Source organism: Crocodylus siamensis, chromosome 13 (genome assembly GCF_052110815.1).
Source record: "Crocodylus siamensis isolate JL-2025a chromosome 13, ASM5211081v1, whole genome shotgun sequence".
In the NCBI taxonomy this organism is placed as follows: domain Eukaryota; kingdom Metazoa; phylum Chordata; order Crocodylia; family Crocodylidae; genus Crocodylus; species Crocodylus siamensis.
In genome coordinates, this window is record NC_143407.1 from 26,745,179 (window position 1) to 26,770,764 (window position 25,586).

Here is a 25,586-nt window from a genome sequence, read left to right on the forward strand (position 1 = left end):
ACACTCGCACGGTGCAGGAGGGAAGCCCCACACTCTGGAGCTGGCTGCTTTCCCCACCCCCCAGGTGAAGGCACCAGGGGCTTTCCTCCCACGCTATGTGAGTGCAGGGGATGCATGTGCATAGCAGGGAGCGCCAGTGATAGAGACTGCCTGGTGGAGGCTGAGCTCCTCACTGCAATATGCAGCACTGGCTAGAGCTGTGCCTTGCTGGGCACCAGCTTGTGCACTGGGCACAAGGTGCCCTGAGCACCCCCATGTGCTGCTGTGCCATGGGGGAAGTGCAGGAGAGGGGGCCCCCCATGGCAGAGCCACAAACACCACACACCCACAGTCTACCCCCAGAACCACCTAACATACCCTATGTCCCCCCAAACACAACCACACCACCCATGCTCTACCCCATGCGCACACACACATGCATGTGCGCACCCCCAACCATATGCCTCCCACAATATACAAGGCTAAGAATTTATTTTTGAGTTCTTATGCAATCACTTCTATATACAGCAAGCAAACACAAATCAATTTTTTAATCATAACATTAAAATATGTTATAGTAGGTATTTGACTTTTAGTGTGTGATTTGGGGGTTTTTCTGGGTCTGAGATGGCAACCCCTCCTCCCAATAGGAGTAGTTCTAGGGGGCAATGAGAGGGGCTTCTAGTGGCAAAGGCCAGGGGTTGGGGGTGGGGTTTCCAGTCCCAAGATGGTGATCAGTGCTGGGGCAACTGTCAAGGGGCAAGGCTACCCATGCGGCCCTCAACAGCTCACCAAAGTGGCCCTCCATCTGAAATAACTTCCCCACCACCCCAGTGTAGCATGTAGTAAGAACACCTGGTTGGGAGGTGAAACACTGGAGTAATACTCTTTGCTCTGATGAAGCACTGGGTTCTGAGGGCCACAGTCGTCTCATTAAAAAATTAGGCGACTGTGGTGTCGACGCCTACACAGTCAGATGGGTTGCAGATTGGCTGGAGGGCTTCACTCAGAGTGGTGGTGGACAGGTGGGCATTTTCGACGTGGGCACTGGGACCATCGGGCCCACACTGTTCAATATCTTCATCGGCAACTTGGACGAGGGGCTGAAAAGCACCTTGTTCAAGGTTGCAGATGACATTAAGATGTGGGAAGAAGTGAGCACACTAGAAGAGAGGGGCAGGCTACAACTAGATCTGGACAAGTTACAGAGGTGGGCGGATGAGAATAGGATGGGTTTCAATACGGATAAGTGCAAGGTGTTGCACCTGGAGAGGAAGAACCAGCAGCGTACCTACAGTCTGGGGAACTCTTTTCTTGTCAGCACAGAGGCAGAAAAATATCTTGGAGTTGCTATTGATTCCAAGGTGAACATGGGCTGACAGTGTGGGGACATGGTCAGTAAGGCTTACCACACCTTGTCATGCATCCATAGATGCATCATGAGCAGGTCCAAGGAGGTGATGCTCCCCCTCTATGCAACATTGGTCAGGCTGCAGCTGGAGTACTGAGTCCAGTTCTGGGTGCCACACTTCAGGAAGGATGTGGATAGCATCGAGAGGGTCTAGGGGAGGGCCACTTGAATGATTAGGGGGCAGCAGGGTAGGCCCTATGAGAAGAGGCTGTGGAACATGAGCCTGTTCAGCCTCCACAAAAGAAGGCAGAGAGGGGATCTGGTGGCCACCTATAAGCTTGCCAAGGGGGACCAGCAGGCAGTGGGAGAGTCCCTGTTCCCCCGAGCACTACTGGGAGTAGTAGGAATAATGACCAGAAGTTGATGGAGAGTAGATTCAGGCTAGATATCAGGAGGTGATACTTCGTGGTCAGGGCAGCTAGGAGCTGGAACCAACTTCCAAGGGAAGTTGTGCTCACCCCTACCCTGGGGTCTTCAAAAGGAGGCTAGACAACCACCTAGCTGGTGTCATTTAACCCTAGTATCCTCTCCTGCCCATGGCAGGGGGGTGGACTCGATGATCTGCTTAGGTCCCTTCTGACCCTACCAACTATGAAACTATGAACAGCTGCTTCTTTATGCATGTACATAAGGGATGAAGGGCATCCCCACTGGGAATGTTTTAGAATATCTTAGTTTGGCACTTCCTTGGGAGATAAGGGTGCAAATCCCCTTACCCAAAGAAGGGAGCTGACCTTAGGTTTCCCACATCTTGAGTGAATACTCTAACCACTACACCATCACCTTCTCTGTAAATCCAGACCTTCATTTCATTTACATTCTTTACATTTGTCCCAACCTTAGCTGTTCCATTTCAGGTGAAACAGAACATGTTATTTGATACAATTTTTTTTTTTGTTTCAGCAAGAAGCATTGCCATTTGCTTTGGTGGACAGAGGAGAACAATGTTTTGTTCCCAGCTTCACTACTGGCTTGCCATATGTTTTTGTATACGTCACTGTGGCAGGCCCTCCCCCTGCCTTCTGAGAGGGTGGACTTGCCCCTGAGCTTACTCTTCTGCCACGACTTTAGCATGTTATCTGTACCTCTGTGATGTTGCTCAGAGGTTCTCATCAACACAGGGATACCCCTTTGGTGCATCTTCTGTGGCACTCCTCCTCCCCTACACCCCACCCCTTTCCACTCGAGTGCTCTTGTAGATGATAGGCTGTGCCTTGGTGTCGCCACAGGTGGTTTGATGTGCAGATGGGATGACACTTCAGTATCACAGTCTCTTGCCATGACCTATTGCACTTAAAGGAAAAATGCTAACACAAAAAGAAAAGTTAACATGGCTCAAGATGAGTGGTGGGCAAAGCACCATTGCCCCCAGTGCTGAGCTGTGGCAACAGGGTGTTCCCGGTGGCAGGGAGCATGTCTGGCCCCATTTCTGGTGCCCAGCGCATCTTGCCGCATTTACGACCTCCGGGCCACCTTTCAGTGCATGGCCGCCATGCCATCCTCTGATCAGGTCCTGGCTCATCTGGCTGCAGAGCACGAGCTGTGCTGGTCACAGCTCAGCCACCTGGGCTGCGGGGTGAAAGTAAGCTAGGCAGGGGCCTTCCACAGTCGCTTTTACCTCTTGTTCCCTCTGTTAAAATGGGCATGATGGTACCTACCTAGATTCTCTGCTTTGATGCCAGTATTATATCAGAAAGAAATACTACTCTTGGAGGACAGGTCGCTCAAGTTGCTGCTCAGTTTGCCATGGATAGTAGTGGTACTGAGCTTGTCAGCTGGAAACTGTGCCAAGACGAACAGGTCACTGAAGCTCCATAGAACGGTAACACCTTTAGCTCCCAATGGCTTCTGGTGGGTTTGACCTACTGATCTAAGTTTGGTGTCATCCATTTTTCTCCTGAGCATTCAGTCATTTAGAAATGAACAGAAGTGCAGAAAATGGCTATCATTTAAATAAGGTTTCTGTGCTTTCCATGTAAGAAAGGAACTTCAGTAGTACTGAAGACTAATAGATGCTAGAAATATACACTGAATCGTGATGAAGCAGTGACACCCCATTGATATGCTACTCTGTATTTACTTATTCTTGGTACCTGGTGGGTACAAAGTCAGATATGGAGATGAATCAAGTATTCTCCCTACAAATAATCCATTGTTGTCGGTATAGTTTTAATTTCTAATATGGGTCTCAATTTCACTGAGACAGCTGCCAAGGAAAACAAATCCATAACCCTTAGCTCAGTGTCATTGGCTTCCTCTGGTGATGCCTCTGCATGCACTGCCCTTCCAGAATGCGTCATATCTTCTCAGCATTATGTGACACACTGAATCTGAGTGTCTGGAATATGTATGCATCCAGTTACCACATGTCACTTGATGACAACTGCAAAGAACCCCCGGAGTGAAATGTAACATTTAAAATTACAATCCTGAACCAAAATGGCATTTCATAGTGGCAAGAGGGTGACAGGCACGTTGTTTAACTTGCCGATTGTCTACATGATGACACACGTACCTTAAGGAATGTCTGACTTTGTTGTCTCCAGCTCAAACATTTGACTTTTATCCCATCTATATTTTCCTAGCTAGCTTGTCAGGAACTGAAAGAAACTCCCCTTTTGACCAATGCAAATTATCCTGTGTATTAGTTTTTATTTAGTTTTTATTTTTTGTAAAGGAAGTGAATAATGATTACTGTTTGGCTCGCCTTAGAGTGAAACACCATGCAAGAACCTGTTGTCAGTTCAGTTTCTGACATGCTCTTTACCTGAAAAGAGTACCTTGCATTGGCAGGAGGACTGACTGTGATGTATTTAGGTCGTTTATAATTCAATCCTTTGTAATTTTAAAGGTAGCCATATTGTTAAAACAAGCCAACAAGGTTTCTTTGACATGGTTTTCTGTTTTACAGATCGCCTTTCTCGCATGCTCACTTTTCATTGTGTTGGAAGATATTCTCTTATCTGATAGAGATGTAGTTTCATTTCATGGGATGGTATTTTGTATGTACCAGAAATGTACCTTGTGATCAGTGATGCTTATTTTCAAATCAGTCAGGTTTCAGGTCTGTCTGCGGGATTTGGAACAGGGGAGTGAAGCTGACCTGATGCTTGTTAATTTTACTCTGTGGTTACGTGAGAAACTCTGAGCACAACTGCAAAGTTGTTGGAAATGCCTGAAGACTCAGGAAGTTAGTGCTACGTTGATCCACAAGTGGATACCTGTCTTTCTAGGTAAGGCCACGAAGGAGATTTTTTTCCTGAAACCATTTTAAAAGGCCCCAGGTACCTCCTACTTGGAGAAACAAATCCAACATTGCCAGGATTTACATGGCTGCAGTGGGACCTACACTGAAAGTGAACTGTTAGCACATCTTTTCATGTAGCAGAAGACCAGTAAGGAAGCTCTACTATTTAATCAAGAGGGAATAAAAAGCCATCAGGGTAGTGTGTAGATGGAAAAGCATTTCTTTAGCAGAGAAACTTGTGATTTCATCTTTGGATTATTTAATTCTTATTCCGTCTTCCGAACTTAATTAGAAAAGGTTTCATTGCTTATGCGTATTTGTTAGGTTGGTACACAGGAAATACCCGTTTAGAAGGGATTCTTTCAGTCTGCTCTAATTTGATCTCTCTATATATCGACTTCCTCTAAAGAGGCATTATTCTTACTGATCGTATACAGTTATCATTGATTGTGCTGCTAAGGTGTAGGCAACAGTGGGACGGCATTCCAGCAACCCCACCCCGGAGCAAATGCCGAGATGCAACATGCAGTGCAGTCCTAGGAGGCCAGAGAGGCGCAGACACTGTTGCTCCTCGAAGAATGCGTTGCTGTTTCTGGCCAGCGCAGTTCCTCACCTCCCACCCAGCTATGGTTTGTTTTTGTGTACATGTGGCCTAGCACATTTTACATAATGTCTCCAGTATCGTCAGCCCCGGATGTTCAAAAATCATGTCAGACCTCGAGAAAAAAGAAAATTGAACATTGGGTTCCTTTAGTTGCTTTCCAGGTTTTCTGAGGTTTTATTATGTACTTGCATTACTTGTCAAGCTTTTTCTCTGCAACCAGGGAGGTTAGAAATGTCTATGTGTATGTGTTGTTGATGTTAATATTGTTGTTGGAATGGAAGCTGAGATTTTGGGGCTAATCTATTGACTCTGGGAACAGGGCTTTCAAAAACCCACCAAACTGAAAGCTACAATTACAAGGGTTGGCAACAGTTAAGCTCTTTGGTGTATTGGTATAACATTTATGATATACTACTGTACAGATATGCCATATGAGAGGTCTGTCTGTCTGTCTGTCTGTCCAGACAGACAGTTTAGGATATCGATATCTATAGAGATGTGTGTATATATAGTTATCTATGTATCGATATCGATATCCTAAACTGTCTGTCTGTCTGGACAGACAGACAGACAGACCTCTCATATGGCATATCTGTACACTATTTATCTATAGGGCATGTGAATATAATATGAAATGGTGTATCTGTGCAGTAGTGTATGCATAAACATTACAGTGTGTGTGTGTGTGTGGTTTAGGGTAATGCCAATCTCATTCGTAGCATCCTGTGTATATACATTTGTATATAAATAGATGCACTTATTTGTCCGGTGTACCTTTACACATGGATAGCTAGATAGATGATATGCCTGTACAGTGGATAGTGTGTACATAAAGCTATGCAGTGCACAGATGTGTGGCATGTATACAGAGACAAGGAGGATGCACAGAACGTGTTTCCTGATGTGCTAAGTTCCCACCTCCTCCCCCTCCCCCGAGTTGTATAAGTACTTTTGATGGCAGCTGCTGGATTAGACCCAGGAGCTTAAAAGATTAAAGAAACCACTAAAGGCAGCTTGGAGGAAGTGAAGGATCCGCTTGTCTGAAGGTCTGTGTTTTCATACTGGTGGCTGAGTAGAAAATTGCAAACAGGCTCTGCCCTGCAGCAGAGGTCTCGCAAACATCTGGGCGTTGCAGCGGCCCAGCCTTCTGTTCAACCACACTCTCAGAGGGCAGCTGGCCCGCAGCATAGTCTGTGGGCACAGGAACGAGTGCTCAGTGTGTGCATTAGTAATCAGAATTTCATGTCTGGGATGCTGCCTGGTAAAAGTATCATTCCACCACTTCTTCCCTCCTTGTTCCACAAACCCTCAGAGCAACTCAATTATTCAGTGCTCTAGACTCTACCAGTGGAAAGATTTGGCTACCCCTGTTTTCTTAATGAGCAAGATATAAACGCTGAAACCAAAGCACACATGCACAATGACTGGATTGGGTGAGCTACAGTTTTTATTTAATCGTACTGTCTTCTGCCACTTTTGCTATGGGTTAATTTGGAGGGAGTGGGGCAGCAGAGGGAGTGTTATTTAGCAGCAGTTTACTCCTTGCCCGGGTGGTTTCAGTCGGTGCCATTAGAGAGAACCCCACAGACAGACTCAGGTGAAAGATAAGATTATTGTTCACCCTTTCCTTCCCCTTCCTTCTAGCCCCAGACCCAAAGTAGCTGTTTCAAGGAAGGACTCTTGACAGGTATTTTTGCAATATGAAACATCTGCTACGTTCTGATCCTCAAACATTACTGGCCATATGCATAATAAAAACCCACGCTCTTGAGGGAGGTAAGCCAGCTTGTCCATGCCTCAACCTAAATAAGGCACTGTGGCACAAGATGGACTTTGTGCGTGCGGAACAAGATTCTTGGTACCTTTACTACCGAGGTAGGAGAAAAGGAGTATGGCTGAGCAAGTTAGGATTATTAACATTAACCTAATCTTTCCATTTGTCAAACAGATTTTGGAGTATATGGAGACAGCTTACCCGGTTCTTAAGACAGTGCTCCCAGATCAGCTTGTAGTTTGTTCTGTAATACCATGTGGATTTGCCTGGCTTTTCAAGTAAATACATTATGTATATGGCTTACAGATTGCTTAGGCTGTCTGCATCAATAATTAAAGTGTAGGAGGGGGTTCTGTGCTCTTCTTTAGTTCCTCCCCTCCTTTCTTTTTCCTCTTCTCTCTCTTTTCCCCCCCCCCCTCCTAATTCAAGGAAGATGAACCTCTAGCAAGGAGTCTGTCAGAGCCACATGGCTAAAGTACTAGCCATCACTTTTCCGACAGAGATGGGGGGGCTTCCTACTGCGGCACATGGTACTAATGCCAGCTCACAGCAGCGGTCTGACCTTTGCCTCCCTCCGTACAGATGCTTTGATCTAGTTCTGTCAAGAGCTGCCAACCTGTTCTCTTAACGGTTTAAAAACAAGCAAACCTTTTCTATTTATTTTATCCATTGGGTTTATACGCTGCCCTTCCCAACAGAGGCTCAGGGAAGCTTGCAGCAAGAGGAAAAATAACGTACAAAAGCAGACAGCGTATTAAAATTAGAGATAAAACAACAACTCCCTAAGCAGTATCCCAGCTTAGCCTTACTCGCTAACTGTTTGAAGTTCTTCCTGTCTCATACGATGTAGTGTCGTTCTGTATTGCCCAAACCAGTGACAAAACTGGAAGGTTTGGGCGAATACGGTGGCGGCGAGTGTAATGTAACAATGTGAAAGAAACAGAAAAGATCAGAACAGAGTATTTTTTATGTTACTCTAATTGCATCTTCTCAATTCAGTAAAAGTTTGGATGCAAGCCTGTGGTATGCCACAAGGATAACTAGCCATTACCCTATGTCTCTGTCCCTCGCCTTTCACTGATGAGTCCTCAGAGTAGTTCTCAGAGGGCTTTTTTACAATATACAGATATGAGCCTGGTATGAATAGACCCATTTGACTTGATTGTCAGAGGTGGTGTTTTCAGCATCCAAGATGACCAGAGTTCAACTGAGAAATTACGCCAGGTTCGTTGCAGGGTTTTCTCTTTTTTTGACTCCTTCCTTCTGAAACCGCTCTCCGTACCTAGAGGAACAGGTTTCTCCACTTTGAAGTGTGAAATGACAGTCAGAGTTCAGTAGGTGAGCCCAGTTGGAGGCGAGGATCACAATTCGGTCCGTCTGCTTTTGCAAAGATTTTGCTGAGGCTACCGTTCAGGTTCTGTTTTACAAGTACGTTCAGCTCTTTTCCACTGGAGCTTGGTGACTAAAATTCTCTCTTCGCCTTAAAATAGCAGCATGGGCACCACCAATTCGCTAACATGCCACAGCCCTGATGATGTACGACTGCTGCAACGTGCCACAGCCCTGATACTTCGTGCTGTATCTAGAATTAACAAGGAGGCTGCAATAGAGAGACCGATCTCATGAAACAGTTAGTTGTCGTGCATCCCTTTACCAGACAGGTGTGCAGCAACACTGCTTTGGACTGAACTCATATGGCAGATCCACGCACGCGGTATGACGTAGAGTGGTTGTAGCAGTGCAATGTGGTACTGCTGAAGCACTTGCTGCAAAGAGCCTAGTACTGTGCCTTGAGTGGAAGCATTTGGGTGATTTCCAAAAGCAAGCAAAGCATGCTGAGATGGAATAAGGAGCACCGGCTGCAGTGCTGCTTTCTTCCTAACTGAACAGATGAGAAATCATGCTGTTTTTAACTTGATTGAGTCTAAAGGCCACATTTTAGAAGCACCGCTTTAAAAATACCTGGGGGATAGCCATAGCATTTCAGTGGAAAGTGTTGCAAGCTACAGGTGTGCCAAACATTTTTTTCCAACTTTTTTTTTTTTCATCCGGCCAAAAGGCAAGTTGGCAATTGAACCTTACTAGACTACTTAATCTTTGGCTGCTTTGCTGAGATGGCTCACTGGGATGATTTTTTGCCATGTCCAAGTGTATCCTGGAACTAGGCTGAGAGCCCTAACTCGCATGCCACCAAAGTGTTATTGTATGAGAACTGTTTCATGCTATTACTGGCTTAGGCTGCAGTTGGACCAGTACCTTCCTCATACCATTACCATTACCATTACAGGCTAAGTCTGGCATACCGTGCAGAATCCTTGAGTTACACAGCTGGATAGACATGGAGCCATTGGCATTAACCTAGCGATGGCGGTTTGTTATCAGTTTCAAAGTCTTGGCACTTGGAAGTTAGTAGAATTGGTAGTCCCTGTGTGACTTGAATTTAACATTAGATCTCTATTGATATTAGACTTGACAGGTAGCTTTTATTTGTCCAAGTTCCAGTTTAGAAACCTGGAAAGTCAGAGCCTTTATTAACTTTTCTGTACAACTGTGGCATTCTTTGTTTCTACGGAGAAGATGTATCTTGTGCGTCGCTTTTTCTCTAGTGACATTGGAAGGAGAATGAGTGTGAGGACCCTAGTGTGGAAATACAAAAGGTTTGAGAGGGATTTGGGTATTGATTGGCTCCTGGGGGCGGGGCGGGGGGAGGATAAATTTCTTGTGGAAGCTCCAAAACCATCTGTTTACCAGTTATCGGCATTTAGACTTTATTTGCAGAATGTCCCATTCCGGATATAATAAATGCTGCAACCATAGCCAAGAGTAGTTCCTCCTGCACACACATTTCATGCTTCCATCTTCAAGTCCTTGAAGACTCGGCTCTTCGGTTGCTCAAAACTGTTAAATGCGAGACACTGTTAGGTAGATGTTTGCAATCACACGAGACAGAAGGAGAGATCCTTGTAATGCTGTGATAGACCAGTGTAGTTCCAGAATAATTTTGCTTGCAGGGGTGTTACCCTGGATAAAGCACTGATTGCCTTTTTACTATACGTGTGCAGTGATAGCACAATGACCAGGCCTGCTAAGCGCTGATGAAATGCAAATGTGGTGATGATGATAATTATGAACTACAGACCCATACAGAATGTGGATCTCAAGGGTTAAATATAAGATATTAATTGAGTATCACTATTGCTAAATCATCCTTGCTGAATTGAAATTTGCAGAGGTAGGAAATGCATTATCCCCTTAATCTAGGTCTAAAATCAAGTTTGCATGTTATGTTGTTGCTTGTGACTGTATGAACAAAGGGAAAAGGTTACTTTCGGCTAGCTTAGTCTGTTCTCAGAGAAATTACTTGAAAATGCTGACTCTTTTTAATAAACTGGTGTAATTACTGATCTATTTAAGTGGAGACATATGATACATATGTTTGTGACAATTTTCCAGAGGGATGGTTTGGCTAGTGCTAAGTAACCAGGCTCATTTTCCCATAATGCAAATGCTATTCACAAACGATTACCATAATTGATGCACCAAGCCACTGTAGAGTAAATAATGTTGTGTGTAGGGAAACAAGCTAGAAGTCGATGAATATTAAAGAACAAAAACCTCATTTTTAAAAGGAAACTTCACAATGATTAGAATGGCTTTGAGTTCAAAAGGCAACACGAGTTAAAACTGGCAGGACTGCTTTTGCGGGGTGGGGGAGTAAAAGACAATCAGCGATGCACTGTATTTCCCCACTCTCAGCGGATGTGAATACACCCGTACACTTGCATGCATGAAATGCAGCATCTTTAGTTATGGTTTTTGTTTGGGTTTTTTGCTGCTCTGTAAGTCCAAAGTCGTATTACACCTAGATTAAAGTGGCATTCATGCTTTGTTTGAGTGTCTGCATGTAGTACAGATGTGCTACCAAGGTCCTGATTTCTCCCGCTCCCTGTTGCATGTAGTGTCAGGGGAGAACACTGGTTCTTTCATTTTGGCTATCTTTACTGTGGTCCGTTAGACCCATCAACAGCCAAATGTCACTGAGCTACTTTCAGGTCATTCCTCACGGTGCTGGCGGAAGGGGGACGATCTGGAATATGCTAACTTCGTGACCAAGGGGGAGCAAGCTGCACCTCATGTATGAGGTCTTTACTTAGAGGCTGGGTTGTAATAATAGCTTTTAATAGTCCAGAAATGTAGTAAGACCAATTGAGTGTATGAAGATCTTTATCCTTGTGTCTTGCTTCACAGGGGTTACTGTAGAGGAGGTCTGTCAAACATTGTCAGCCCCTCTTATTATCTCTGTATCTTTGTAATACATGGTAATACTTCTCTCCAAAAGGTCATTTTATTTTTACCCAGTGATCTCAAACTGCTTTTCAAAGCGGATCTCACAAATGAGAATATTGAGGCATGCAGAGATAAAGTGAATGGCCCAGCTTCACACTGCAAGGTGGCAGTAGACTGTTATTTAAATCGGGTCTCCTAATACTCGTATGTTCTAGTCCAGTAGTTTTCATCCTTTTGGGACTCAAGGCACCCCTCCAAAAATTCTCAGAATTTAGCAGCACCCCACTTAGAAAACTAGTGGAAATACATGGTGAATATTACAGACATCATTATATTATTCATAAATATGCTGTTGATTGGTTGTGTAATTATAATAGATATACCCCTTTATGTCGCTGGCGGGGAGCGCTCCCCAGCTCTGCCTGGCCTAGTGCACATTTGCCTCCACTGCAGTAGGGGACTTCCCACATATGGTTGTAAGAACTGGGAACCAATGGACCAACTTGTTCCTTTAGTGACCCCATGGCAATCCGGTCTGAGCTCTAGCTCCGTGGCCCTAATGGGCAGAGTCTGGGGATGACCAGCCGGCAGGAATGAGGTAGTGAGCTGCACATGCAACACATTGACAGTGCCAAGGAGGTGGAAGGGATTAGGGGCGGGCAAAAGGACACACGAGACCTGGACTTTTGCAGGGAGAGGAGTGCGGTGCCACGGTGGTGATGTGTCCAATTATTGCTGCCTCTGCCAGCATGGGGTGAAACTGCCATGAGTCTTGGTTTTCAGAAGGTGCCGTGGAGCCAAACTGAGAGACAGTTACAGAAGAAAGGTTTGTCTGGTGAAGCTCTTGCTAATTCTGCCTTCATGTGCCATCTGAAAACTGAGGTGTGCAGTACCCGCGGCAGGGGCAGTTCTGGTGTCAAGGCAGCCTCACCCTGGGGTGCTGTAGGACCCCAGTTGAGAACCACTGTTCTAACCATCAGACTGCACCATGTCCTTGAAGGAGTGGTATTGCAAGCAGCTTGCATGTTTGAAGTGCTGCAAATGATATTAACTTTTCACAACTCTCTGTGAGCTATGTCCTAGCCATTTTACAGAGGTAGAAGCAAACATGGGGTGGGGGGCTGGTGCCTGGTATAAGCAGATGTTGAGAACTGTAGGGGCTAGGGGTGCGGAGCACCTCTCAAAACTCGGACCCAGGCTCTCAGATGAGGCACTTGGAACTACCACAGGGTAATGGTCCTGTTTTGAACATTTGGGCCAAAAAAAAAAAAAAAGTCAAATTAGCACAAAAATTCACAATGTGAATAGCTCTACAATGTACGTGTGCAGCAGACGGCCTGAATGCGTGATATAATTGTATAGTTTAAAAATCATTCTGTAGAAAGAAAAGCCCAATGAAGAACAATATCAGGCAGAATTATGAGGGCAATGCTGGCCACCCAGAAGAGACTACTGGCTCACGGCCTCTGTTCAGCAAAACACTTAGGCACTCGTATAACTTTAAGCATGAGCTTAGGTTTCATTGGGGCAGCTCCTTAGGTGCTGCTAATTGTCATTATTCCACTTAAGTCAATGGAGCAATGATAATTGATACTACCTGAGAATCTGTTGCATAGCCTCTAAAGACTCTTAAGCACATATTTAAAGTTAAACTGAAGAGGGGGTGGATTTAAACATGGGGTTTAGTACCTTACTGAATTAATGCCTACGTCCTTCATATCTCTGTTTTCAGGGGGTAAACGCTGCGATTTTCATAAAGCATGCAGTTCCTTTAAATTACTGCTCCTTTTATTTAATACTTAAGAGGAAACATTTTTAGGGTTGGCGTCACGGCACAGCTTTTAAAATCTTTCGTTTCTTAAAGATTGAGGGAAACCAAATAATTTAATCTGCTCCTAATTTCAAGCACTTTTGCTGAGGTTCACAATTTGTTCCAGAGCAGCAAGTCAATACCACCAGACAGATTCAAGTACCATTTTACCTGCATATTGTACATCTACCAGACTAGAGGCACTGCGGTTTCTTAGGAGGTGGCAAAGCAAGTAGTAAGTGTTGCTTCCTGAGTGAAAGGAAATCTAGACTACAGAAAGGGATACTGTCTGGGAAAGGGCGGGGGTGTGTGGGCACAAGTGACATGGGACAACAAGGGGAGTACAGGTGATGCGACAGGGAGATGGGGGTGCATGTGCCCCCCAACATTTCTGCACCCACAGTGAGGTGCAGGGCTGCAGCTGGGCTGGACCAGCTCCAGGCAGGAGCCACCTCAGCAACCCAGGGGGTGGGATCCGGTGTGGACGGGGGCCCCACACTGCCATGGCCACCAAAGTGAGGTGCCCCCTGTCCACCTGGCAGCAGTGGGGACACAACTCCATGCCTCCACTGCTGCTGCATTTCACTTTTCACTCCCTCCCATGCCACTTCCCTTGCACTGGGCCCCCACGGTGGCTCCTTACCAGAACTCGTCCAGTCCAGTTGCATCCCTGCACCCCGCTGTGGGCACAGAAATCTTGGGGGCACTCCCCCACCCTGTCACCTTGGCCCCCTGGCCCTCTCCATCACATCACTTGTGCCCCCTCCCCCCCGTCACATTCCCTGTGCCCCTTCCCCTCTGCTCCCATAGCCTTAACTGGAGGTCGCTGCTCCTCACTGCTGCTTGGCTGCCGCATACATGCTGGCGCACACATACACGTGGAGTCCCCTGCCTGATTGCCTTCCTCCTGCTCCCCAAGCCCCAAGCAGCCCCTCTTAGGCTGAAACTCAGGCAGCCTGCAAGGGGAAACCCGCCGTTCCCCACATTTTTTTCTGCAGTGAGCAGAAAACCTGTATCCCTGGCCTCAGTTATTATTCCTAAGAAACATTACATCGTTTTCCTTGGTTTTGGGCCCCAAGAGTCCTCTTTCTGACAGGTGTCAGGGCCCCTGGGCCTCCATTTACTCGGCCCCTATGTTTTCTGCTCTACTGATATGGACATTAACATATTAGACCATGGATATCAACTAATCTTGATATGTCCAACTAAATGGCTGTCAAATCATAATGGCTGTTAGATGCTGCCAAGCTGGGTTGGATTTAAAACACCAACTTAGAGAGTTTTGTTTTAAAATATGCACATAAGTCTGAATTGACAGCAGCCTGTTTTTATGAAAAGATTTTCAGACAGCTCTGAAAATGGAGCAGATGGTGATGATGGGAGAGCAGGGTAACAAGGTGCAAGATAGGGTTGTTGTCATGTTAATAACAGACAGCTAATCCCACATTGTTTTATATTAGCTAGCATGGTTATGGCTTCCTAAAGGTCTTCATGTGACCCAAACTCCCCCGGTACTGCGAGTCCTTGGAGGCTGATGGATTCCTGGTTAGTTTAGCACATTGCATTTGAGACAAACTAGTTCTTTTTCCTTGTGCCCTCCCCATTCTGGCATCGCTTCCTGACTGCCCCCACACTGTGCTACATCCTTAAAGGAGGTTTTCTGAAGACGGAGCCGGCATAGTTTTGCATTAACTCTGGAAGCACTAATTGTTTTTGAAATATCCTTACCCTTTCCAAGGCTTAGAATAGTACTTCAACTGGAGGTAGCAATTGGGCGTGCGTGTGTGTGTGTATATACGTGTATGTGTATATGTATGTTTGTATGTGTGTGTGTATATATATGTATATATAGCTTATGCCTCAAAATTTTAATGGTCTCGTGCCCTGTTTTATTATGTGGAAGATATAAAAGCTCTTTTGAGTAACACGGGGTCTGCTCTGATGGTGCACCAGAATTGAAAAGCAGCCAGATCAAATCAGCTGTGTAGTTCTTTGGCATCGGGTGTGCACTCGGTTGGCTCAGAGCCAGAGTATTTGTCCTTGATATCTTCTCCTCTAGCCAGAGTCAGTGTACCTGACTGAAGGGCAGCGCCCTTTTAGGACTTAGGCTGTTGCAGTATACTCTGTGACTGGCACAAATTGGCCGTGAGAACTGCAGAAGCATACTCCTGCAGTCACCCTTCACCTGACTTTTTGGAGCCTCAAATGCCCTTGTTTTTCACTTGATACTGCAGCTTCTGAGATGAATCAGGGTTCCTAGAAGCAACCCAGCATCCCTGTCTACATAGTGGGTGGTTCAGTGACGTGTGGTTTTTTGGGTTTTTTGTTTTTAGTCATTGTCTTATGTCTTCCCACTTCCCTTTTGTCACCAGGACATAGGGAAAAAACTCAGCTTGATCCAGGGAGGCAACAAACAAGGAGTCACCAATCCATACTTAGATATAATGCTTTTAAGAATATTAGTGGATATTAAATTTAAAATCAGTGACTTATTAGAAAGGAATCTCGTTCCGTGAACAATTGCCATTCCTTTCTATGTTGCTTCACATACAAACTATGCTAGGATAAGGCAAAACCTACCTAAATAAATCCTAACGAAGCCGTTTATTGAAATATGTTTCAAGATGTTATTTTGAAAGAGAGTTACTTCTCGAAAAGTTCATTTACTGGTTCTAACAAGTATAAAAAAAAAAAAAAAAATTAGGATCTGTGCTGCAAATGAATTTATCTTGTTGACGGATGTCTGGAGAGAAGTCACCAAATAGCACAGTTTTGGACATGGGCGTCTTCATGTCTTTAAGGGCTGAATTCATGACGTGTATTGTTTATGGGGCAACAATTCCCATAACAAGCAAAGATGAATTGCCTAACTGAAACTAAGCTATCATATGATGCCCTGCTTAGACAATAGCTGTATTAAATATGAAACACAAGTACACTGCAGACAAAATGCTGACGCAGGAAGTGCTGAAATAAATGATAGTGTTGTTCTTGAAGTCACGAAGATAAATGCTGCGGTTAAAATTAAGCTGTTGTATTCTGTGCATATACACACCAAGACACGTGTGTTTGAGTACATCTGTGCATGCAAGGAAACAGCCTCTTTCTGTTGACACTAATAAGTGACTTTATTGGCAGTCTCAGCTACAACAAAAGCTCCCAAGTGCATGGACTATGATCTACTCTCCCATGGCCTAGGCTGAGGTTGGAGCATCGCAGTGGGGAAAAATATGCAGCTCCACTGCCCAAGCTACATTTTCCTTGTGGTTATCACAGGATTTCAGTTCCCTAAGGATGTGAACCTGGATCTTTTGTGTCCTAGGGATTCACCTAAAATAGCATGAGTAAAATTGTAACATTGCATGTATTACTCTTCCTGTATTACTACTGCTTTTGGTTCTGGATCTGACTGTAAACTGCATCTAACTAGAGGGCTTGGTGGCAATGTGGCAGGGCAGCTCCTATAAAATACCATACCATTGCAACCTCCAGAGTAAGGCAAATTTAGGGCAACGCAAAACCCTAGCCCCTACCGCCGTGTGGCTATTCCTTGATTGGAGAAAGGCTAAGATGCATCACCCTGACAGACAAGCGTCCTTGTTGAGGTGCTAGGCAGTCAGCAGCAGCTTTAATCTGGTGCTCTCTGGCAAAAGCTGCAACCATTGAGGCTGGATTCGGTCTGGGCTTTCGGTCTCTGTCTCAGTTGTCTAAAGGAGGGGTGGAAGGTCTAGGGCAGCCTCCACTCCTCCATACTCCTGCCTAGGCGTAGATGCTGAAAGTTTTGGTGTGATCTATACCGGCTGATCTAACTAGACCTCTTCTGTGCACACCGTGAGGACTGCAGGTTGCCGCCTACTGCTTTACGTACTGCCACTTCTACGTGAAGAAATCCGAAACTAATCAGACTAATGCAGCGTTTTCATCTACTACTGATTTATTTGCAGAGTCTGAGTCCCCGCAGCCCCCTTCCCCCTTGTGATGTTTTGTTTCAGGGTTCCCGTCGACCAGTCCCAACGCTCAGATTTTCCGAATGACTTCAGGGGAGTTAAAGTCACGAAACCTGCCACAGAGCGCTTTGTTTGCATCCCCTGCGTAACTCTGAAAACTGTCATTATGGCATCTGTTTGGCACAGTGAGGGTGCATTTTAGCTGCGTTAAAAGGAGAAGGGACTGTGCTGCTCAGGAGTGTGCAACAGCTGTTACCACACAACCGGTATACGAGTGATACTGTACGGTACCGTACCTAGACTTCTGGAGGCTTTTAGTATCGCGGCCCCCCTTTGCAAAAGATGATAAATACTAATTGGACAACGGAAAAAAAATTACGTTTTTTTGGGCCCCCTTTCTGTTCAGGCCCCAAGCTGCCCGATTCACCCGTGCCTGTGTCCGGTGCTGATACCGTAGAAATAGAAGTGAGCTAAATCGCTCTAACTTTGACCCTGACTGAGTTGGGGTCAGAGTTGGAGAGGTTTTGCTACCCGTAGGTCGCTCTGGTATAGAAGCCCTTAGGTGAATGAACGAGAGAGAATTTCTTTGTGAAGTTTTTCTCGACCTGAGCCGCAGCACTTGCTTTCCTGGAATGCATTATACTACGTGGACGCTTAGCTATTACTCTCAGGAAGCAGATACTTTGGGAATACAAAGGCTGATTTTATTTGTCCTGCTTTCAGAGCTTGATGTGCCATGTAACGGAAAGGTTTCAGACTCAGGGGAGGAACTTAGTGGTGAGGTGCAACTAAATCAAAGTCTAACCTTAAAGTGAAGATTGGGATTTGGAAAACAGACCCGCATTGGCAGGCAAAGAAATGAATAGACTGCTGAGTCTCCTTCCAAGATTTCTTTGAGCATCTGCTTCTTGTTGAGGGTGAGGGGAAACGTTTGTGCACATTGTTGAAAACTAGCAATCTGATTGTATCGGAGCTAAAGGATGTGTCTGTGCGTGTGTCTGTCCAGGGGGGCAAGGGCTGTTTGAGGCAGCGAGGGAAGAAGAATTAGACTCGGGATTGCTTGCTCTTGTTGCAGGGTAGCATTACAGCAGCAGCAAAATTGGAAAGGAGCTGTTTGCTTTATGCTTAAGAGGCTTTATTGTTTCTAGACTATATTTAGATCCATAATCTTGCTTTCGGGTGGGGGAGGCGCAATGAGGGAGCTGCCTCCCAGCGCTGCCGTCCTGATTTGTGGGAGAGGAAGGGGTTAAACCCGCGGCGGAGGGCTCTCCGGATGGGCAAGCTTGTTGTCAGAATAATGTTTAGCCAGGTGTTAATCTGTGTCTGGAGGGAAGTGCTGGAATTCATTATTCATCCCACTGGGGGAGGTCATGGTCCTGAGAGGCTGCCAGGTCTGAAGCCAGCCTCCTGGCTTTACTGACATGTGCCATGTGTGATGAATGCAGCTGAAGTCCATTTGAGGAGTTCTCTTGTCAGGCAGCCAAGCCGGCAGAGAAACGCAGAGCTAGGCATTCGGAGAGCACTCTTTTAGAAGGCAAGATCGCGTTCTGCATTCGGGGAGGGCAGAAGGGGGCAAATTTGGAGCTATACCCAGAGAGCGTCTGTCTTCCCCCCCCCCCCACCTCCCCCATTTCTTTCTTTTCCCTGCCTCCTTCAACCTCTCACCTGATTGAAATCCCGGCCGTCCTCAGGAAGCCGGTGACAGGAGGAAACGGAGCTGGCACGCTGCTTTCCCTCAGCAGAATAGTTTTTTTGTTTTTTTCCAAGGGCAGGAGGTGAGACAATGATCAAGTCAAGTTGGTTCTATGTCAAGTTCAAGTATGCGGAGAAGGTAAGTCGATATGTTTTCTCCTCCGGTCTCTCCCAAGGGGAGACCTGCACGCTTATCCCTGCAGACCCCCCTTTCTTGACAGGCAGGGCTGGCCACCGGGAGAGCGAACGCTGCCGCGAAGTTTCACATGGCAGTCTCCCATGGCTTAATAATTCTCTGATGAAACCCAGCGTGATGCAGAGTATTCCCGTGAAGTCTGGCTTGCAGCAGGGAACCAGAAGTGTAGCATAGTACGGCGTGAAGGCAAAAGCAAATCTGGGCTCTAATTCCTGAAGCAGTGTCTTTAAACCAGCAGTGGTAACGATATGCTTATTTCCTCTTGTACGGGGATCAGGCTGAAGAGAGAGGTCTTCTTCCACAGAGCTAGTGATGAGAGAGGACCAATTTCTGCACTGAAGGCTTTAAGTCTTAAATGATGAGTCAAATATTTAATTGTCCATAATTCTTCATGAGAAAAGAGACCTTTATTGATCAAGCGGGAGGAAAGTGCATTTCAAGACTCTTCAGTATTTTGGTGCTTTGCAATTTAATTTATTCCCTAATGATCATTACTTCATTGTGGTTTTCTTCACCTCTTGTCTCCCGTCAGTCTCCCTCTTGTTCTCACCTGTACCAGAGGTCCTTTAGCAGCCAGTTGATGAAGGGAGCTGGTAGGATCTGAAAGCATATAGGGACTTGCCAGACAGCAGTGCAGTTGTACAGGGTCTCTCTTGTGAGTTTTTCCGACTGCAGGCTAAAGACTGGCCTTATTGCCGGTGGGACTAAGGTTCATTCAGTGCTTTCAGATGGAGCCTTACTATCGCTTTCAATGAGCAAAATAGTTGAGAGTCCGAAACAACTTTGAGATCCACATTAAAAAAAAAAAATCCTCCCTCTTCTTTCTCTTTGCCCAGGCCATCTCCAGGCAGACGTCACATCCCTCTTTTTAAACAACAGAGACAAAATCTGGTTTGTGTAATTGCTTAGCATTTTCTATTCCTGATAGGAGTCCTGTGTTGATTTATTTTCTTGCCTCTGCTCCTCGGGTTATGCTGTACACCATGAAAGTGGAGATGTCATTTAAGAAAATGATCCTATCATTTATCTGTGCCTGCAAATACTGTTTTGAACTGTTGCAGTTTTAACTTTTCTGTTTTCATGAATTGCTTTATTGTACACAAAGAAAAGCTGAGCTTCAAATCCACCATGTTCAAATATCTATGCACAATCTCACCTGGCCTAACAGCCACCTTACCGCATCAGAGACTCACCATATATTAAAAACACACATTTATCTTAGCAGTAAATACTGTAGGACTCTGCATATTTAGTTTATGAGCATCCTTCCTGAAATCAAAAATTGTAATTAAGTTGGCATGCATCCACTCATTCTGCTTTGAGTGTCAGTAGCCTTCTAATGCTCACAGCCATCCTTGATTTTATCCACCTTGAAATTCTGGGATGTATTTAACGCCTTTTCATGCTCTTTTTGAATAAGAGAATGAAATAAATTCATTCAGTCAAAAAGACCTGAGTGACTGAACAAGGCAAATAATGTCGCTGCTTTTCCATCACTGGACACGAGCCTCTTTTTTTTGTTTTTGTTACATAACCTGTCATTCCGGTTTTCAGAGATGGATTTTTTTTTTGACAGCTGCCACCTGGGAAACTTGAGTGCGTATATATAGAATTTGGGGAATCCATTCTTGTCTATCTTGCAGCTGCTCGAACCTTTGCAACATTTTTATTCCCCTCTTAGTTATACAAATACCTTTTTAAAAACTGGTTGGAGCAGTTTCTTCTACACCTGTCCCCTTATTTTATTGCATGGCCAGTACAGGAGCACTAGACCATTACATTACATATTGCCTTTCACATTGGAAGGCACTTAGGGAATTTAAAGCCTCGTCTATCTGAGGCTGCAAACAGACATTGTTTTTGTAGTGGGATCAGCTGTGTGGGGATGTATCCTGGCACAGCTGATCCATTTAATTGGCAGGTACAGACATTGTCTGGGGCTGTTAACCCATAGGATCAGGTTCCTGCTGCTCCTGGGGATTCAGGAAACAGATCCTGCAGGACAGCAGCACTGAGTGCAAGGTCCTGCCCCGGGGCATCCATCTGCAAACTTGGGGAAATCCCCAAGGAAGTGTGTCCTGCTCTTGCAAACCCACGCTTGGGGTTGAGGCTGGGAAGAGTGAAATGTGTACTCCAGGAGTCCCCAGGCAGACACTCATTAGGCAGGCACTTGGCTGAGACGGTTTAGTTAGGGATGCTCCTGCCTTGAATAGAGGATTGGACTAGATGACCTCATTAAGTCTCTTTCAGCCCTACTTTCCTATGATCCCTGCAGGAGAATTCCCAGGGCACGTGCCTCCAAGCACAGCCTGAGGACCCGAGGTGGAGCAGGCTTGGTTGCAATCTTGCAGATGTCTGCCCTGGGTCAGGGCCAGATAGTGGGAAACATGCACCCCATGGGAAATCCCAGGGCACGCGTCTGCATGTGCAAACGGGGATGACATGGGATGTTGTGCCATAAGCACGTGGAGGTCTGCCAGAATAAAGCAGTGAAAAACTGTTAGGAGGAATTATCATTGAGCCCTTTTGTGGTTACCCGTGTTTCAGTTAAAATCCAACTTATTTTTGTTCAGCTTCAGTTGTTAAAGCCTTAACTACATGGGGAGGGTGTCACTGGAAAAACGTAAGGTGTGAAAGCCAGCTAGTGTAGATCTATGGATAGATTTGAGCCCTTTGAAGCTGAAATAAATGTGTACCAATTTGCATCTCCTTGCATTTAGAAACTGATCCAAGTGAAACTTTTATAACTTGCCTGTGTAAGAAAGGTCTCAGGAAGTGCCTTAAATGCAGGGGTAGGCAAAATACGGCCTGCCAGGTGACTGGATCTGGCCCACGGCTGCCCCTGCGGCTTTCTGAGTGGAGCCAAGCCCTGCCTACTCATGCCAGGGCAGCCAGCGTCCAGCCCCGGCCTTGGCCCTGGCCAGCGTACGCAGCTTCCGACAGGGCTGTTCCCTGCGCGGCTGCAGCTGGGTGCTCCTCTGCTCCCCGCTCCTCCCGCAGCAGCTCCCGATCTTGTCCCTGCCCCACCACGCCACGCCGCTCTGGGTGGGCAGGCAGGCAGCTTCAGCCGGTGCCTCCTGCTTCAGTGCATGGGGCGGCTGGGAGCTGGAGGAAGAGCCGGAGCCGCGTGCGCTGGTGCGGGAGCTGCCCAGCTGAAGCTCAGAGTGGCACCGTGCGGTGTGGCAGGGGCTGCTGCTGGAGGCAGGGGGAGCAGAGCAGCACCCAGCCGCCCGCAGTCGCACTGGGAACAGCCCTGCCAGAAGCTGCTTGGTGCAGGACAGCAGGGGCAGGAGGAGGGGCTGCTGCTGGAGGTGGGGGTGGGGGGGGGGGGAGCAGATCAGCACCCAGCCAAGCTGTGGGCACGGGCAGGAGCGCAGTGTGGGCCGCCCTAGCGTGAGCAGGTGGGGCTCAGCCCCGTGCAGAGTGCCCTGGGGGCAGCGCGGACCGCACCGCCTGGGAGAACTCTGTTGCTCGTGCCCCCTCCACCCTGTCACCCACAGCAGGCTCCTGGGACCTAGTGCCTGGGCAGCCCCCCCCTTCTCCGCCAAGGGCAAGGGTGTATGGGGAGCAGGCCCTGGGTGCTGGCCTGGAGCTGTCACCGCCACCCCCTGCTCCTGAACACTGCTCCCTGCCCACCTGTGGCTCCATAGGGTGTTTTGGTGTGTTGTTGCAGTGGGGTGGGGGGCTGGGGTGCTGACCTGGCCCACAACACCTCATCAAAACTCCCCATGTGACTCTGACCCAAATAATTGCCCACACCACCACCCCGGCTTAAAGTAAACTGAAATCAACCTCTCGTAAAATAAAGCAAGTACCCTCGTCCTGCCCTTCACCCAGGTCTAACTAAATGGGTTTAAAATCACAGCTTTAAGCTACTACAGTTATCTCATGTAGAAGATGTCTGAGGTCGTGTTCGTTTCATAGCGAGCTGTGAATTTAATTTCTCCCCTCAGTTTTTTAAAGACAAAGAGATCATGCTAGAGAGAGTATGACTTTGCTTGTGGTTGACTGCGATACCTCGGTCAAGTAAAGAACAGAAGTCAGTCCTGTGTTGGGATGTTGGATTATGCTTCTCCCGTATCTCTCTGTGTTAAGCTCCACTGATGCTTTTATTGCTCCGTTTGTTTGACTGAAGTTGACATCCTTTACCCTGGTGAGTTCAGGTACCCCTGCAACCTTTTTCCTTTCTGAAACCTTTTTCCTTTCCTTTTTCCAGACTGAAAACAGCATGTTTCAATGAGTGAACCCCCCCTCCAATAGTTTTACAGGGTTACAGAAGAGACTTCTCAAGTAGCTTGTAAACTTTCATAAAAGACTCCCTTGCGTATGGACTGTATCCTTGTTTTACTATCTTGGAGCAGCTGTGTTGGGGTTGGGATATCAGTTATCTGCACCCCAAATCTTGAGTGTCTTTTCTTGATGGTCTGTCTCCTCACATCTGTTGTCTGTGGCTGTTTGCGCCAGATGGACCTGAAACAAAACTCTGGGTCAGTTAAACTTAGTTAAATTTTTAGAAAACTCAGATCTGGGTTGTATCTGTTACTTGGGACCCATGTCTACTCATTACCTTCCTATGCCAATTTTCAGTAAATTAGGGTTACCATACATCTGGGTTTTCCTGGACATTTCCTTCTTTTGGGTCCTCTGATCTCCGTCTGGGCAGTTCTTTTAAATATGAAGAAATGCCTGAGATTTTGCTCTGCTCAGCATCAGTGTTTTTCCTGGCACTTCCTGGTTTGTGGTAGCAAGGAGCTGTTGGGGCTGGAGGGGGGCGATTGGAGGCAGGGGACATCATGTACGTGTGTGTGTTCACATGCATGTGGCCAGCATACAACCAGGCATGGTGGTGGGGGGATGGAGCCCCAGCAGCTGGTTGCAGCTAAGTCTATGGTGATCACGAGTTGGAGGCCCAGGGCTTGGAGGGCTGGTGGGGGTGGGGGAGAGAGTGATGCACCATATGAGTCAGTGTGTGTGTGGTGGGGGGGGAGCACAGTTCTATGGAGGGAATGGGTGTGTGAGTGGGAGCAGGTGCCTGCCAACTAAGCTGTCTGGGTGCTGGGCTGCAGCAGGGCAAGGCAGCTGGTGGGGAGGTGCCTGCCCCTCCAGTGAGGGAAGGGGGTGGGAGGGCCCTTTTGGGGCAGTGGGGAGCTGCATGGCTGGACCAGTGGCACCAGGGCCAGTACCCTTGCTCACAGGTACAGGGTGGCTGGGAGATGCTGCAGGGCTGGGGTGGGGGGGCAGGAAGCTGTGGGTTGCAAGTGAGGAGCACTGGCAGGGCTGGGGGGACCGTGGCTTCGGAGTGAACAGCACTTGTGGGGAGACGGCTGTGGGTCAGGAGAGCGGGACACTGGCAGTGCCAGTGGGCTGCAGGTCAGGACTGAGGGGCACCAGCAGACAAGAGAGGGGGTTGGGAGTGAGGGGCACCATCATGGCCCAGGGGGGCAGGATACTGCGAGTTGGGAGTGAGAGGCACTAGCAGGGTCAGGGGTCTGCGGGTTGGGAGTGAAAGGCAAGGGCAGGGCACCAACATATTGCTGTCCATTGTGTCCCCTTCCCACACGCATCCAACAGGTGTTCTCTTTTTTTGGAACTGGAAATATGGTAACCCTAAGTAAATAAGCTAGCATGTGCATTTGTTCTCTTCCTCTGTGCTGACCAAGCCATCAAGTTTTAGATTAGCAGCAAATTCCCTTTCCCTGCTCCGTGCATGTTCCTCTTCTCAGCTTGATTACTGATAGGCCAAGTGAGTGAAAAGGGGCTCGCTCCACTGACCGTACAGTTAGCTGTGCCTCCCCAGAGCTCTGCCTCCTTCCCTTGCAGGAGCTCAGAGACCTCTCCCCTGTACTCATCATCATACATAGTGCAAAGGGGAGTTGCAAGGAAGGGGAGCCACACTGCTGTTACCCGGACCAGCCTGTTGGAAAAAATAAGCTGCATCCATGATGCTCAAAGAGTCCTGACACTTCTGTTGTGGTTCTGTCATAGACCCCTAATGGCGCCTTAGCATCTGAGACAACCTGGAATAGAAATTACGTAAAGCTAGAAAAATAAAAACTTTTGTCATTTGCCATATTATTTTTCCCAAATCGCCCATGCAGTTGTTCAGCATTGTTGGACAAGTACTGTATAACCCTTTCATGGCAGCTTGTGATGATAATACCACGAAATAATGCAAATAAATCTGTCCGTTGTCATTTTGATACCATTATCTGTAGCATGTTATATGAGCTCCCAAGAATTGCCCCCCCCTTCCAATTCAGAATGCATGCACTTAACTTTTCAACCTATATATTTGTTGTAAAGTCATTTAAGTGAGTGACGGTGTTATATTGTAGACAACTTGGGTGCATTTACAGTGGAATTTAAAATCCAGTGGAATTTAAAATCCAGTGGCATGAAGCAAATAATATTTTTGACAATTGAAAATCATTTTGATGTGCAAAAAGGGAGCCAACTGGGAAAGGATGAAATTCTGGAAGGTGTGTGAGGTATTTAAAGAGGCAATAGACATTGGTAATCTGACCTAATTTGTTGCTGTCTGTGTCGTGAAGAAGCTTGCTCATGATGTTGGAGGAATTTAAGGGGTTTTGCTTTGGCCTTTAAAATCTCTATTCCTTTTATTAGGTTCATTGATCTTGC

The 25,586-nt window shown here is 46.6% G+C and overlaps 1 protein-coding gene across 16 annotated transcripts in view; it reads left to right on the forward strand.

Moving 5' to 3' along the window:
* AUTS2 (activator of transcription and developmental regulator AUTS2) overlaps window positions 1-25,586 on the forward strand; it is a 980,474-nt gene that overhangs the window by 292,967 nt on the left and 661,921 nt on the right. The window contains exon 1 of one of the 16 annotated variants that reach the window (XM_090024904.1): window positions 18,828-18,890. The exons of the other annotated variants lie outside the window; for them this stretch is intronic. Within the exon in view, the coding sequence (XP_089881030.1) occupies window positions 18,843-18,890 (48 nt within the window). The 5' untranslated portion in view covers window positions 18,828-18,842. Of the gene's footprint in view, window positions 1-18,827; window positions 18,891-25,586 lie in introns of those variants that run through there. 16 annotated transcript variants of the gene reach the window in all.